Below are 14,340 nucleotides of genomic sequence, written 5' to 3' on the forward strand. Positions count from 1 at the left end.
CAGAAACACCTGAATTATACCAACAGTGGCACCTGGCTGCAAATCAGATTCTATCCACCAGGAGAGGACTCTGCACATGCATGTGTACATGAATGTGCAGACCACCCATCGCCTGGAAACTATTGTTTTAATGTTGGAATAAGTGGGTGGGAGCATGTGTTTCTAATAACATTAATAAGACTCTGCAGCAAGTTTATAAAGTACCTAGGGCCCCAGCTAACTGCTTAAACACTTTTTAGAACTGGCTTCAGATCTCTTAGGAGTTATACTCATGTCAAGTCCATGTGGTATGACATGATTTGCATGAGGGGTCTCACACTCCTTGCATTTAGTATAACTGTGGAGTCAGATCAAGGCTTGATTCCAGAGTTATGCTATCACTTATGCCTCAATGTGCACCTAAGACAGTTTTGTACTGGGGAGAAAGCATCTGCAGGACAGCAGCCATTGACAGTTCAGTGAGTAAATGCAGCATGTTATGTTACACTGAGCCCTACAGCCCAGGAAGGTCCCAGCTTCAGTCTATGATCTGGTTTCTATGATTGCCCTCTGCATATCTGGTCTCAGGAGGTTAACAATCAGCCATGGTCCCGTTCCTGATCACTGTCCATTGACCTCCTACTGGGAGTGTCCATGTGAGCAGACAGTAGGGGATTGAACTGTGATGCATCCCATGGTCGAATATCGAGCCAGTACAGGTCTAGGCTCATATATGAATAATGATCACGCGAGGTACGTGGAATTGTAGTCCAGTCTCCTTTAGGAAATCAAGAATAATGAGAAAAGTGTGAAAATATGAAAAAAATCATAATTCCTGCTGCCTCCGTAAAAATAAAGTTACATAACAAAAATTCAGAGAGGTAGAACTGATACCTATGCAAATCGATTACACCCTTAGCTGTAAGCAGATGAAACTGATTAGGAAGCGCGTTTACCCGCAGAGTTCGGACTTTATGAGTATCTCTCCAGTGGATTGAATCCTGCGCTGCAGATGGAAATAAGCCACCACAACCTGGAACCACCATCCGAATCCACCCTTCGACACGCAACTTCCCAGGCACCTTCACTCGCTTATCCCAAAATCGGAGTTACGCACATTACAGGAAGTCACTTGGCGCAACCCCAAAAAACGAAGCGCTTGAGTAAGAGGTGGAGCAGCGTAGGGGCACCACGTTACGCAAAGGGGAGCGTCTGTGGAAACGCACGGGTGCGTCCAGCGAGGCCAATGAACAGGGTATAAACGGCGCTATCAGTCTTATTTGCGTGGCGGGAGCCCGGACCGTCTTACAGCAAACGGTTCCTGTGTATGTTCCAGCTGTGCCCCGTGTCTGTAGGTGATCACGTAGCTCCAGTCCTCTGAAAGAGATAAATTAAAAAATCAACATTAGGATTGATTTGAACAGCAAAGTCAGCTTGTGGGGAACGGCAGCAGCTGAGTAGGGAACGATTTACCGCTCGCTGGTATGCGAGGGTCGTCTTTGAACCGTGGCTTGTGAAGCAGACTTGTATAACAGGTAATGTTGGAAACGAGTTATATTCTATTTTTCCTCGCATCTGTGGCTTTTATTTTAGAGCGTTGCATAAGATATTGTTTTGTTCAAAAGAAAGCAGCGGATGATACGAGTTGTTTTGAGTTTGCTTTGCTTTGCAAAGTGGGAGCGTTGCTGAGTTACAAAATGCTTTTTATTTTTTTAAAACGTTTAGTGTCTTGCGTTTTTGGACAATACTTTTAAACAGTCCACCTCAACTTTTGAACTAAAAATGTACCGCCATTTATTTTTTGATTAATTGCAATTTTAACATGTTTTCTGCACCAAAATAAAACAGCAACTAGATTTGTAGGGTATTGAAGTGGTATGTGTGAGTAATTAGCTAAAATAAAAACAGGAAAATGCTGGAAATACACAGCAGATCCGCCAGCACGAGAGAAAAGACAAGCTAACGTTTCACTGTAAACCGTTCCTCAGAACTAATTGATTCAAAGATGTTTGTTCTATTTGACGGCTGTTAATAAAATAATGTCTAAATTTTGAAAGGCGTGTTTTTCGGTACTCGAAAGTGTGGATCAGTGCGTTATTTTACAGCCATATAAATGACCAATTTGTTTATGTTTGCCGGGTTCATCGACTCTTCTGAAGTATATTTGTGCACAATTGCAGGTTTCAGTTTATGTCCATCCAGTTCAATTTGCTTAAATGCAATAATTTTAAAAGGGAGTTTTCGCAGAACCTTAGATCATGAAGCTACTTAGCTCACTGCAAAACATCCTTAACTTGAAGGCAGGGTAATTTGCCTTGATGAGTTTTAAAAATAAATTCGCTGTACATCCTCCTGTTTCAAGTGGTTTGAAGTTTCCTCGGAAGACTTTATACCTGCAGCAAAGTATAGCAAACCAACCAGTCTTCTGGTAAGATTGCCCAATTGCTTTCGGTTTTTTTGTTATAATGGACTTGTGGCTGTTGGAGACTGATGGGGCTGCCGAAGCTCATTTCACTTCCAGTCTATCAGACTGTGCCGGATTAAAATCACTTGGCAGAGCTGAGAAGACGGATCAGCTGCCATCTCGTTCTCGTCAATTTCAGAACTGTAAGTGAAATTGCGATGAAAACAAGACGGTGTTCTTTAATTGGCCATAGCTGTTTCCACACTGCAAGGGGTATCACTATAGATTTCTGAAGTGCTGGACTGAGTCGCTAGTCTGGAGATAGACTTGCTCAGATTACTGTATTGAGCGCGGATTGTGATCGAACCCCTGCTATCCATCTTTTCAACTATACACAAAGAAACTGAAATTCTATTTTTAAGACTCTTCAATCGATGGTATTGCATTTTTCATTCCTAAATAAGCATATAAAATGAAGTGCATTGACCTCTTTCTGACATGGTTGTGTTCATTAGAATGTTCTAAAACCCATGCTTAAAACAAGTGCGATGTGCCTACAATAAAATGTGTTTGTGATAGAGAGTCTCTGCCCATTCGCCGCCATCCATCCAGCCGCAGGTCATTTTTCAGACCTGACTCTTGTTTACCAGTCAGATACACTTCTATTTCAACTAATGAAAATACGCCATTGCTTTACTTCCTTGAGCTTTACATCTCCTCTCCCTCTTCCTCCACCGGGAAGGCCAAAGTACATGTTGCAGTACCACACTATCTTGCTATTTTGAAGTCCCACATGTATTACATGGACGTTTCTCGTCGGCGGTTGCTAGCATGCACAATGCTTTATAAAGCTTTCAGTGTGGCATGCTGTGCATTCTGGATTTGTGCTCACAGTGGATCGCTGGCCTCGACTTCAGTACAGCTAAAGACAGATGCATATTAGCAAGACTCTGAAGAGGTCCGTAAGCAGCCCATTCGCCCATTCCATTGATCTTGTGCCTGGCCTCTCTTCTGGATTGACCTCAATGTGTTGGGAATTCTGCGTTTCTGGTCCAATTAATAACTAAAGGAAATGGCAGCAAATAGCGCCGTATTCAGAAGATTTTACTCGATGCATAAATCCAGAATGCCCATTCATCGTTCACTGGCGTTCTACTGCACAGTATAAAAAAAACTGCACCCGATGAAAGAGAATAAAAAAATACCAAATGCAGTAATTGGGGAAAATGACCTCCTTACGAGTGTGAAGCAAACGTAAATACAAAGGATCTTTTGGTGGGCGCTTTGCTCCGGGGGTGCAGTGTTGTATGGATGTGGTTGCGATGTAGAATGGAATGTTATGACACTCGATAGTTTTTTCTTTGGATAGAAACTAATTCGGTTAAAGCCAAAAAAAAGAACATTTACTTAGCAGATCTTTCATGTCGGTCGCTTCTGTTCCCTACCCCGCCCCCTCCCAAAAATTGGCTGTTGTCTGAACAGTAGTCTTATTGTTGGGTAGGATTAGCCCTTGGGTTTAATGCGAATATATTCTGGGTAAAGTGCTGATATTAAATTTCATTAGCAAATCAATTCTGGGGGCATTTATGTTAGCCAAAATATTGTCTCACATTTGAAATAAAAACTATGCTAGAAGAATATAGAGCGGGACTCCCAGTATCGAGCCTGGCCAGGTCAGTTTTTAGTTCTGGGGAAGGGTCTATATACTAAACCCTAATTTGTTGTTGTTTCACTTGTTTTGCTTTCCCTCTACAGATGCTAATAAATCCGTTGTGTATCTCCAGCATTTCTGCGTTCATTTCAGATTTGTTTTAATTGTAGTCACATGTTCAGATATTTTCACCTTTGCGTCAAACTATGAGTTAAATTGCTCGCTCCGGATAACGTGAGATCGGCAGGCTTTAAAAGGACGTGAACATATCTGTGCAAAGAATGTTACAACCTACAGAAGATCGAGACAGTTAACCTGTTAAAATGGGTCCTATTTACTAGTGATGACACGTTTAAACACTCTTTTTCTCTTTCTTTAGTGAGTACTGGTCCCAGAAGAATCTCAGTATATTCCGAAGAGTTTCTGTGCAGCTCCATGTGGAGTTTACTCCGTACTCCCTCCGCTGGGTTAATAAATCCAGACTGAAGTCTTCCGTTATGGCTACTTTGTTTCTAGGGCTTTTTCTTTTCCTGCTCCATCCGGTAGTTGTGCCTTCCAGGCCGGCTTTTGATCTTAACCGCGAGGTCCCGTCTCACGCCCTGCGTTACGTGTTGCAAAACAAGCTTTCCAGCCAGAATATCTTCCAGCCGACCGTATTTCCCAACGGTACAATTCAGCGACTTCCCCAGACCATAATCATCGGAGTGAGGAAAGGTGGGACTCGGGCTCTGCTGGAGATGCTGAACCTCCACCCGGAGGTCACAGCCGCGGAAAGTGAAATCCATTTCTTTGACTGGGAAGGGAATTACGAGAAGGGTCTTCAGTGGTATAGCAGTCAAATGCCAATCTGCTATCCACACCAGACCACGGTTGAAAAGACACCGGCCTACTTCACTTCACACAAAGTGCCTGAGAGAATCTATAACATGAACCACACAATTCGTCTCCTTCTAATACTGCGAGACCCAACGGAGAGAGTTATATCGGACTATACTCAGGTATTGTTCAACCGTATGCAAAAGCACAAACCGTTCCAGTCAGTCGAGGAGCTGCTGATTAGAAATGACCAAATCAACGTTGACTACAAGGCAATTAATCGCAGCTTGTATTATATCCATATGCAAAACTGGCTGAAGTATTTCCCCCTCAGCCAAATGCACATTGTAGACGGTGACAAATTGATCAGAGACCCCTTTCCAGAAATGGAAAAAGTGGAGAAATTCCTAAGGCTCTCGCCGCGGATTAATATGTCCAATTTTTACTTCAACAAAACAAAAGGATTTTACTGCCTCCGAGATGGTGGGAGGGAAAGGTGCTTGCACGAGTCTAAAGGGAGAACACACCCGCAAGTAGACTCCGCTGTGCTCAACAAGTTACACGGCTTCTTCGATGAACCAAACAGGAAATTCTTCGAGTTGGTTGGGAGAACATTCGATTGGCATTAAATTAATGTGTGTGCACAGATTCCAGCTGAGTTTTTTTTCCCTAAAATTCATTATATACAATGTTCCAGATTATACTGAACTAGTAATTTAAGTGGATTTCCTTAGAGTAACTGTACAATATTATAAGTAGGCAAATCTTCATTCAGAGCTAGTTATATTTTTCTACATTGTCGCAACTATACTGTAAAGCTCAACTTCCCGATGTGAGTTATATTTGTTTTCTTCGTTGTGTGACAGAACTGTTACAGAAATATCAGTGTGTTTAATGAAAGTTGTGGGGGGGGGGGGGCGTAAGAATCAGTATAATCTGAACTGTACTTCCCAAAAAAAAACCCTGACCATGGCGTCTAACGTTCGAATACTATATATCTATATAATCCTTGTTTATACTTTGCAAGAAAATATCCTTTTCCCCAAAGAGTGCAATATTTTGGTCGAGTTATGTTCTTCACAAGTTGTTGCACAATCGCTGCTATTGTTCGTGGCATTAAGCACTTCCCACAACTGGACAATAACACGTTCTAAGCGGATGGCAAGAGTTTGATGTGTGTACCATTAAACTGAGAACGCCACTTATATATTTGCTACTAGTTCCCACGGTATTTTAATTTTATTTCTATTTATTTCCACGGGAGGGCGATAATATGAATTTTGTATTTGAGTATCAATGCAATCTTGTGTTGGATACTTCAATTTTTGTAAACTACGGATTTTTCAGCTAATATTGTACTAACTAGACCGTATGCTATTAAATAAAGCAAAAGTGTTTGTAAAATGTATATCTCATATTTTATTTACCGTATATCATTTTGCTCACCATTTACAAACCAATTTGAATTAGAATTGAGTTAAATCTCAAGTAAACCAAGATTTGGAATTACCGTTTCGTCCATAGTACTTTTTTCATTCAGTTTCCGGGAACTCAAGTATAAATTTCTCCAAGGTTTTTGTTTAATCCAGTCCTGCTATTCAGCTAACAACTTTCAACTCACTCAGCATGACCAATACTGCTACCTTAAGCTTTGGGACCCAGCAATACTTTTAAGTTTTGCTGGGTCCCCACACTCCATCTCCTCCCACCCTTACCTCTGATAGACCCCTGTTGAAACATCTCAACCTTGTGTAGTATGTTCACCTCCATGTCAAGATACCATAGAAACCTAAAGGGAGCTTGAGCATGAGATCTAGACTATCAATTAATGGTGAAGGGAGAAAAGAGGTACGCAGACTCAACATCATCTACAACCAAATTACATGACATAGAATTTATAGCACAGAAACAAGCCATTGGGCCCAACTGGTTTATACCTCCGCCCACCCCCTTCATCTAACCCTATCAGCAAATCCTTCTACTCCTTTCTTCCTCATGTGCTTATCGAGCTTCCCCTTTAAATGGGCCAGGGCTAGCTCCAGGTCATACCTGCTCACCCCAGACACGCTCCACAAATCTTACTTCTACATACTGGATGGCTGCAGGAGGTAGAAGAGCGCCCTTCAGTGTACTCTGATCACAATCATTCTGGGAGGTAGTGACAAAAGCCATAGAGATTATGAGTAGCCTTGCAATCCCAGAGGATTCCCAGCCTAATACTTACCGGGCCTAGAGCCCCTAGAGTGTGCGGTTTTGCACATTTCTCGGTGGTAACTGCAAGAAGGTGCACCCTCCTACTGTGGCGGACTACTGCTCTCCCCACGATAAATACGTGGTTGAGGTGCACATGGGATATATCCCAATGCAAAGAATTAATGTTCAGCTTCTACCTGGAACTAGGGAAGGTTCACTCAGCACACATGGCCCCTCTGCCCCCGCCCCCCCCCCCAACACTTAAACCATCTCCATCATAAAATATATGTGAATATATAATAGTCATCCCATGAATTTGTACGCTTTAAGAAAGATAGACAGGCATTCGTTTGATCTCTAAGTATCTGTAAATACTCAATAGATACAGATTTTTTGACTAAGTATTCATTAGGCACATCGTTCAAACACTGTACATATTTTCATTTGTCGAAATGATTTGCCGTATACCATGCAACTGCAGTATACAATGTAACTTCAAGCTGCGCTATATTGTATGCCTAGACTTTAAATTACATAGAATTTACGGCACAGAAACAGGCCATTCGGCCCAACTGGTCTGTGTCTGTGTTTATGCTCCACACGAGTCTCCTCCCACCTCATTTCATCTAACCCTATCAACATAACCTTTATATATTTAAATGTATATCTAATTTCAATACTTGAAAGATACAGACGTCGACATTTTTTTCCTTCTCCTTTCACTTTTGCTTGGTTGCCCGTTTTACAATGCATGGAGGAAAAGTTGTTTGTCATCCTGATTTGCATATTTGATATTTCATAACAAAAGTCAAATATGAGAAGTCATTCTGCGCACCAAAGTTCCAGTGCCACAACTGTCCGCTTTAGCATCTAATTCCATTTCAGAAGGCGATGTGTTAATCTATTACCGTATTCCTATCACATTTAGAGTAGAACCTTTCTTCCTAATGTGTCTCTTTAAAATGCAGTAAATCTCTAATATAAATTATGATCTGTAATATTTCATATAAAGCTGAGGGTTAAGATAGCAGATGGATCTCTAATATCCCGACATCCAAACTAATAATGAATGTATTCGTACTTCACGGTGTCAAATGATTAAATGACCATCTGAAGTCTGTCTTAATCGGCAGGTTCCGCTGTAACAACCTATTGTACACAGTTACTGTTTTGTTTTTGGTATAATGTGTTAGTGGTGTCCTTCAAAATGAGCACTTGTGGTGCTGATTCATCTACTGTTATTAGTTTATTTTATATCGGTGTTACGTGACTGAAGCACTCGCGTATCACATGTATTTAGGCTTAACTCTGTTGGTCGGGAATAGCTTGAAGTTCACTTCATTGTAATGTATGATGTATTCTGCTTCCGGGAAATACCAACTTTATGCATGCTAATAGTCTATTGCGGCAAAGTTTTATTTTTAATCTATTGTTTTTTATACATATAAACGTGTAATACAGAAAGGTGATGCTTGGTTTTTTACAAATATAGAAACAGCTGAGCACTACCCAAATTGCAAGGTATTGTAGTCAGTCAGCGGCACAATTGTTAAAAAGCCTTTTCAACATTTAAAAGCATATGTTTATTGGTTAAAGACCATTGCATTAAGGGCTTTTACTACGTTAAAGGCGCTATATAAATGCAAGTTGTTGTTGTTGTATGATCTATAAAACTGATTTGTCGCCTTCCCCTTTTTGATCCAAACAACCTTATCAGATGCTGTAAGTAGATATTTGACCTTGGTAGATGTTTTATTAAAGCAAGTTTCTTTATACGAGTTTCAGAAAAGCTATGGAGATGGTTCAGACAGTAGTGGCATCTAAACGGGTTTACAGTTAGTTCATGTTTAATCGCTTGATAATTACGTTCAGTATCAACTGAATACAGAAGGCAGTGTCATGGAGACCAAACGTCATTTAATATTTTCCTTGCTTTTCTTCATTTTGACACGTGCACTTTACCACAGATCATGTGGGTTATTTGAAAGGCAGCAAAAATAGTCTGCTTGGTCGATAGACACACAGCATGAGTTCTAAATAAACTGGATACTGTCCTCAACAAGCGTGTGGAGGTATTCAGGCAATTGTGGCCTACGAATTAAATATGATGCGATTCCGGTGTCAATGAATCCCAATTTCATGGTTAGCTGTAGTGCTGTAGCTCACCTTCAGCAAGGAAGTAACGTACATTTGAAAAATAATCATGTGATGTTACCCACCTTCCTATTTTAATTTCTTGTAAGAAGCTTTTAACATGTAACAAATGCAGCAAGCATTCTTTTCAATTTTAGCAATGCAGGTAATCTCTTCAATAATGAAACAATCTCCAGGTTTGCAACAGTACGTTTTCCTAAAGTCCTTCCCTCTTTTCCCTCCATCTTAACACATTCATCTGAAATTCTCCTCTCTCTCTGTCTCTACTATTTTAGCGGAGGGGTTAACCTGTTTAATATATACGATTAACACCTCTACTGAAATAGTGGAGAGAGGAACTTTAGATAAACTCATTAAGCATTTGTACCTCTGTAATCTAGTGCCTAGTTTTATAGCCTTTATTTCAAGATTGATTCCCAACTACCTTTGATTTGAGTACAGTTTGGCTTCAGCAGCATTGGGTACACAGGTTACTTTGCTACATACTTAAAGGTCACAGATCGTGGGATGGGATAACATTGATTTGGAAATTACAGAAGTTAAGGCAATTTATGATGATATGCAGAAGTCAGATTAGCTGTAAAGGCTGTGCTGCTGCTTCTACATTGCTGCAAAGTGGTTTCTGTTCTTCAGCAATTCAAAAATGCAGTATAATGCTGGGGTCAGAATCCCCACTCAATTCTAGTCGGGGGGCAATGTGAAATCTTTTGGAGGAGGCGAACTTACCCACATTGAGTATAACTGCAATAAGGTGTCAAAACTAGTTTATAATGTGGTCATGAGTCCATTGGATCGTTCGGACACTTTCTAAACTGAAGTAGAATTTATTTAAATGCAGAGGATATCGATGCTCTCATCCCCGCTCTCAATACATGTAAAGGTGGAACCAGAGCATCTTTGTAAGCACACACACGGTGGGCTTTCTCTGGGCTGGGAGAGTCAAATTGACAGCCAAAGCTGTATAAATCAGGTACTGCCAGGGTGGAATTAATCCTGTAGATACTTATCTGACATAGGTAGCTACAGTATGACCGCAGCCAAAGTCAACCCTCATTTGTCAAAGTCAATGTTAGCTGTGGCTCAGTGGTAACACTCTCACCTCTGTTCTGGTTTTAAGTCCCACTTCAGAGACCTGAACTTATAATCCAGGCTGACACTCCAGTGCAGTACTGAGGGTAAAATGTCTTTCAGATGAGACGTTAAACCGAGGCCCTGTCTGCCCTCTCAGGTAATCCTATGGCACTACTTGAAGAAGAACAGGGAGTTCTCCCTGGAGTACTGGCAAATATTTATCCCTCAACCAATATCACTACAACAGATTATCTGGTCATTATCACATTGCTGTTTGTGGGACCTTGCTGTGCACAGAATTGGCTGCTGTGTTTCCTACATTACAACAGTGACTACACTTCAAAAGTACTTCATTGACTGTAAAGCACTTTAGGGCTGAGGTTGTGAAAGGTGCTATATAAATGCAAGTTCTTTCTTTTATTTGTCCTTATGCACAATCTGAATTGGCTTAAGGGCCCACCTGCAGACATCTAAACCTCAACACTGTCCTGAGACAGGCCAGTGAGACTAAAAGACGGACTCCACAGTTGAATTCCAGAGTTACATTAAAGTGAAAATGTTTTTCTACCCCTTCTGCTCCCATTTTCTATCCCAGCTTGCTCCCTTTTTCCATTACCTGTTCATCCTTTGATATTGAAGAAGGCAGCCAGGATATTATCTCATTTTTTGCAGTGAGTTCTTTGGTGACTGATGAGAACTATTTTTGCTTGGAATGAGCATTGGCAGATTGAACAGTGGATCTTGTTACTTCTGTTATAGCACCATTGAGGTGTTCTACATTATCTTTTAGGGGATGGGTATCAGGAAGCAAAGTTTGAACCAGAAAATGTCATTCATTGGGAAACTGACCCACAGTTGTGTTAACTCATTATGGTTGCTCTTAATACCCTCCCACTATACATCTGAATCCCATCTTTCCTGCTCATTATAGCTCATTTCCTGGCCCACATGGGTCTCAGGCAACCCCCTCTTCTGGCCTCCCAATATGCCCTGCTACAATTCCTCTCATGATGAGACAAGTCAGGCACTGCTACTGGGAGGCAGGATTACTTTTGCTTTCTGTGCTCTGAGACTGAATTTTCACAATAGCGAACAGATTGATTTCATAATGAGTGGGAAACTAGGCTAGATTTGCCTTCCAGTAGCATTCACTGAATCTCTGTCACTGTTAGAAAAAAAGGGAACAGCATGCAATGGCAGGCCAAAAGAGAGGTGACTGGGAGACACACTTAATAGGAAGAGAGACTCAGAGCCATACCAGAAACCTGTAGGGGCAACTGCATTAGATTTTCTAATTTACATGTAAAAGTAAAAAGTCATTTCAAAATACACCCATGGCATGCACAATGCATAACAATTGGCAACAGTAATACCAGCAAGGGAAATGTGAACTAACAGTGTAAGTGGAGAAGCTTGATCAAACAACAATATCTGAGTAGACATACTGACTGTTTTTGCAATAGTTTAGTTTGTACTCTAAGAGCTATCTAAAGTCCTTGATGTTTTAAAAGCTGATGAAGAGAGAGACAGTAAGATTGGTAACATTCAATGATATGTCTTTAGCAAGCTTTGATATCTTATGCCCTGTCCCTCCTGTCTATACTCTGTGAACACCTGAATTCATTATCATGGTCATTGGCAAGGGTTCTGTGACCAGGGCAAAGAAAGATGAAGCAATAGGGTTAACTGAGGCTGTTAGTAGTCACTGTGGATATGAGATGTGAGTACAGGACTTTGATTCATTTCCTGAAGGTGTCACTGAAGTCCATTCTTGTGAACATGGGGATTAGGAAGTCTCATGCCAAGAAAGATTATCAAGGAAGAGGTATTTGGTTACTGTATTGCTGCATCACATTGGTTAGCTGGCTCATATAGTATTGGATGAAATCCACGTGACTTAGGTGAAATATAAAATATATACAGCATATTATCATAGCTCTCAGAAACTTTACATACATTGAAACTACAGCACAGAAACAGGCCATTCGGCCCAATTGGTCTAAGCCAGCTTTTATGCTCCGCACAAGCCATACAAAGCAATGCATTGACTTTTGTTATGAAGTCAAACACAGCAACTGTTTTTAAACACAGTAAGATCCCACAAACAACTATGAGATGAATCATTTGTCAATCCATTTTTGCTGGAGTTTGTTGAAGGAAAGATGTTGGCCATGACACGAGGAAATCTCTTTTCTTCTTCAAAATGCACCCCTCAGTATTTCCAGGTCCTGTCTGATTTTCCACCCTGTCGGTCCTCAGTTGCCTCTTTTATGCTGGATCTCTGCCCCAGGCCCCAAGAAAATTTGGGGCCCATATATTTTTTCCAGTGAAATCTTCTTTGCCCATTAGCTGGTTGGCATTATACCCCAGTCCAAGAAACACAAAGCTCTTAAAATTATGCTGTGTGATAATAACATACGGATGCTTAACACATTTGTATCAAATTCCTTTGTCCACTATTTTAACTATTTAAAGGTTTATGCCTCTGCCAAAGGAATTTGCATGCTATTAATGTAATTTTAAGGCCTCAGTGGGTAAAACTAGAAGATGGTAAACATAAGGGGCATAGACCAAAAAGAAAAATAATGCCAAACTCTTTGTATCATAAGAAATAAATAATGGCTGGAAATGATTACAAAGCCAAGATACACTCCTAATCATTGTTTATTCCAGGTGTACTGATGGTATTGTTTTCCATTAATCAATGATCAATTTTGACAATCATTTATTCTTTGATGTGGATCCATTACGCATCAACAATGTAGAACATACTGCCAGCTATCCAGTATGGTAAATTCTGTTGATGTAAAGAACCCAAAACAGAATAAAGGCACCTCTTTTACTTAACAGTGCTTGTTAAAAAAAAAACAGATTTCTAGACTGTAAATTCATTAGCCATTTGAGCTTCACTCTTATGAATTATGATGATCTCCGAATCCTTTCATTAGATGACTGTCTTATATTCATTTTTCTCTAATCGTCATAACTAATAGCTCCAAGGGTATAAAAATTGTATTTATGTCTTACTGTTATAAAGCAATACCATCAAGCTTCCATGAATCTGAGTCTACAAATGTAGTTGTCATATAAATGGCCAGATTGTGCATCAAATGTCTGTAGTCCATTGACTGAATGATGGCAAGATGAAGCAGATTATTATTTTGTAAATATCTATTATGATTGAACGGAAAATTGGTACTACAGACCAGTCAATTAAAATATAGTAAAATGCTTAGATGAAATATAATCCAACACAACAGGGAATTCAAGATAGACTATTTAATTTGCTACGACTTACTTTATATTTAGTTTTTGAATCCTAATTAATAGAATTAAGCAGGGTAATGTTACTTTGTCTTACCTGGCCACGACTGTTATGGTAGGACAGTTGTTTATTGACTTGGACTACCGTCACATGATCAGCAACCAAGTCATTGGTCTGGAAATTGCTCATAGAATAATGGCAATGCTAACAGGGCTCACCACTTTTTCAGGGCAAATGGAAGAGCAAGTTCTGGTGAGCGCACATGTGCAGTCAAATGCAGAAATCCGGAAATTGCTCTAGCATTTGCCCTGCTCATTTGAAAGCTGCACGGGAAGGACAGCTCACTGGCAGAATGAATGGACCAGCACAAACTTGCTCTCCTCCTGAAACGAACTAATATCTCCATTAAAAAGGTACGCTGGGTTTTTAGGTCTAAACTAACTTCCAACAGTGTGGCAAGTCTTAATGACTGCTAAACAACCTCACTGGCACTGAAAATTAGCTTTTAAAAAGGTGGAGTCTCATTACTTCCGATTTTAATTGTTGTTGGACATTTATTAAAAAAATTTAACATTTAAAAAATGTTTTTACTTTTTAGGTCTGTCTCTTTTATCTTTGTCTTTTAATTCGATATTTATTACCCTCTCTTTATTTCGCTTCCTCTAACTGATTTTACATTGAATTCACTGTTGTGGCTTTCACTTCCTGGTTCTGTCTGCGTGGCTTGTCTAGAATATTTCAAACTGATTGGTTGAGGGGAGAGAGCGATCCTTTCCCCTCTCACAGCTCATAGAAGCCCGGGAGAGG

General features: G+C 40.3%; 1 protein-coding gene across 1 annotated transcript; it reads left to right on the plus strand.

Annotated features, from left to right (window-relative positions):
* Positions 1 to 1,216: 1,216 nt before the first annotated feature.
* Positions 1,217 to 6,254, plus strand: LOC137324920 (heparan sulfate glucosamine 3-O-sulfotransferase 1-like). Its single transcript, XM_067989613.1, has 2 exons — positions 1,217 to 1,514; positions 4,414 to 6,254. The coding sequence occupies exon 2, from the start codon at positions 4,532 to 4,534 to the stop codon at positions 5,477 to 5,479; it is 948 nt and encodes a 315-aa protein (XP_067845714.1). The 5' UTR covers positions 1,217 to 1,514; positions 4,414 to 4,531; the 3' UTR covers positions 5,480 to 6,254.
* Positions 6,255 to 14,340: the final 8,086 nt, after the last annotated feature.

Source organism: Heptranchias perlo, chromosome 1 (assembly GCF_035084215.1).
Source record: "Heptranchias perlo isolate sHepPer1 chromosome 1, sHepPer1.hap1, whole genome shotgun sequence".
NCBI lineage: Eukaryota > Metazoa > Chordata > Chondrichthyes > Hexanchiformes > Hexanchidae > Heptranchias > Heptranchias perlo.

What these genes read in the sequence shown, in the direction of transcription:
- LOC137324920 (XM_067989613.1), top strand. Translation starts at nt 4,532, where the DNA reads ATGGCTACTTTGTTTCTAGGGCTTTTTCTTTTCCTGCTCCATCCGGTA.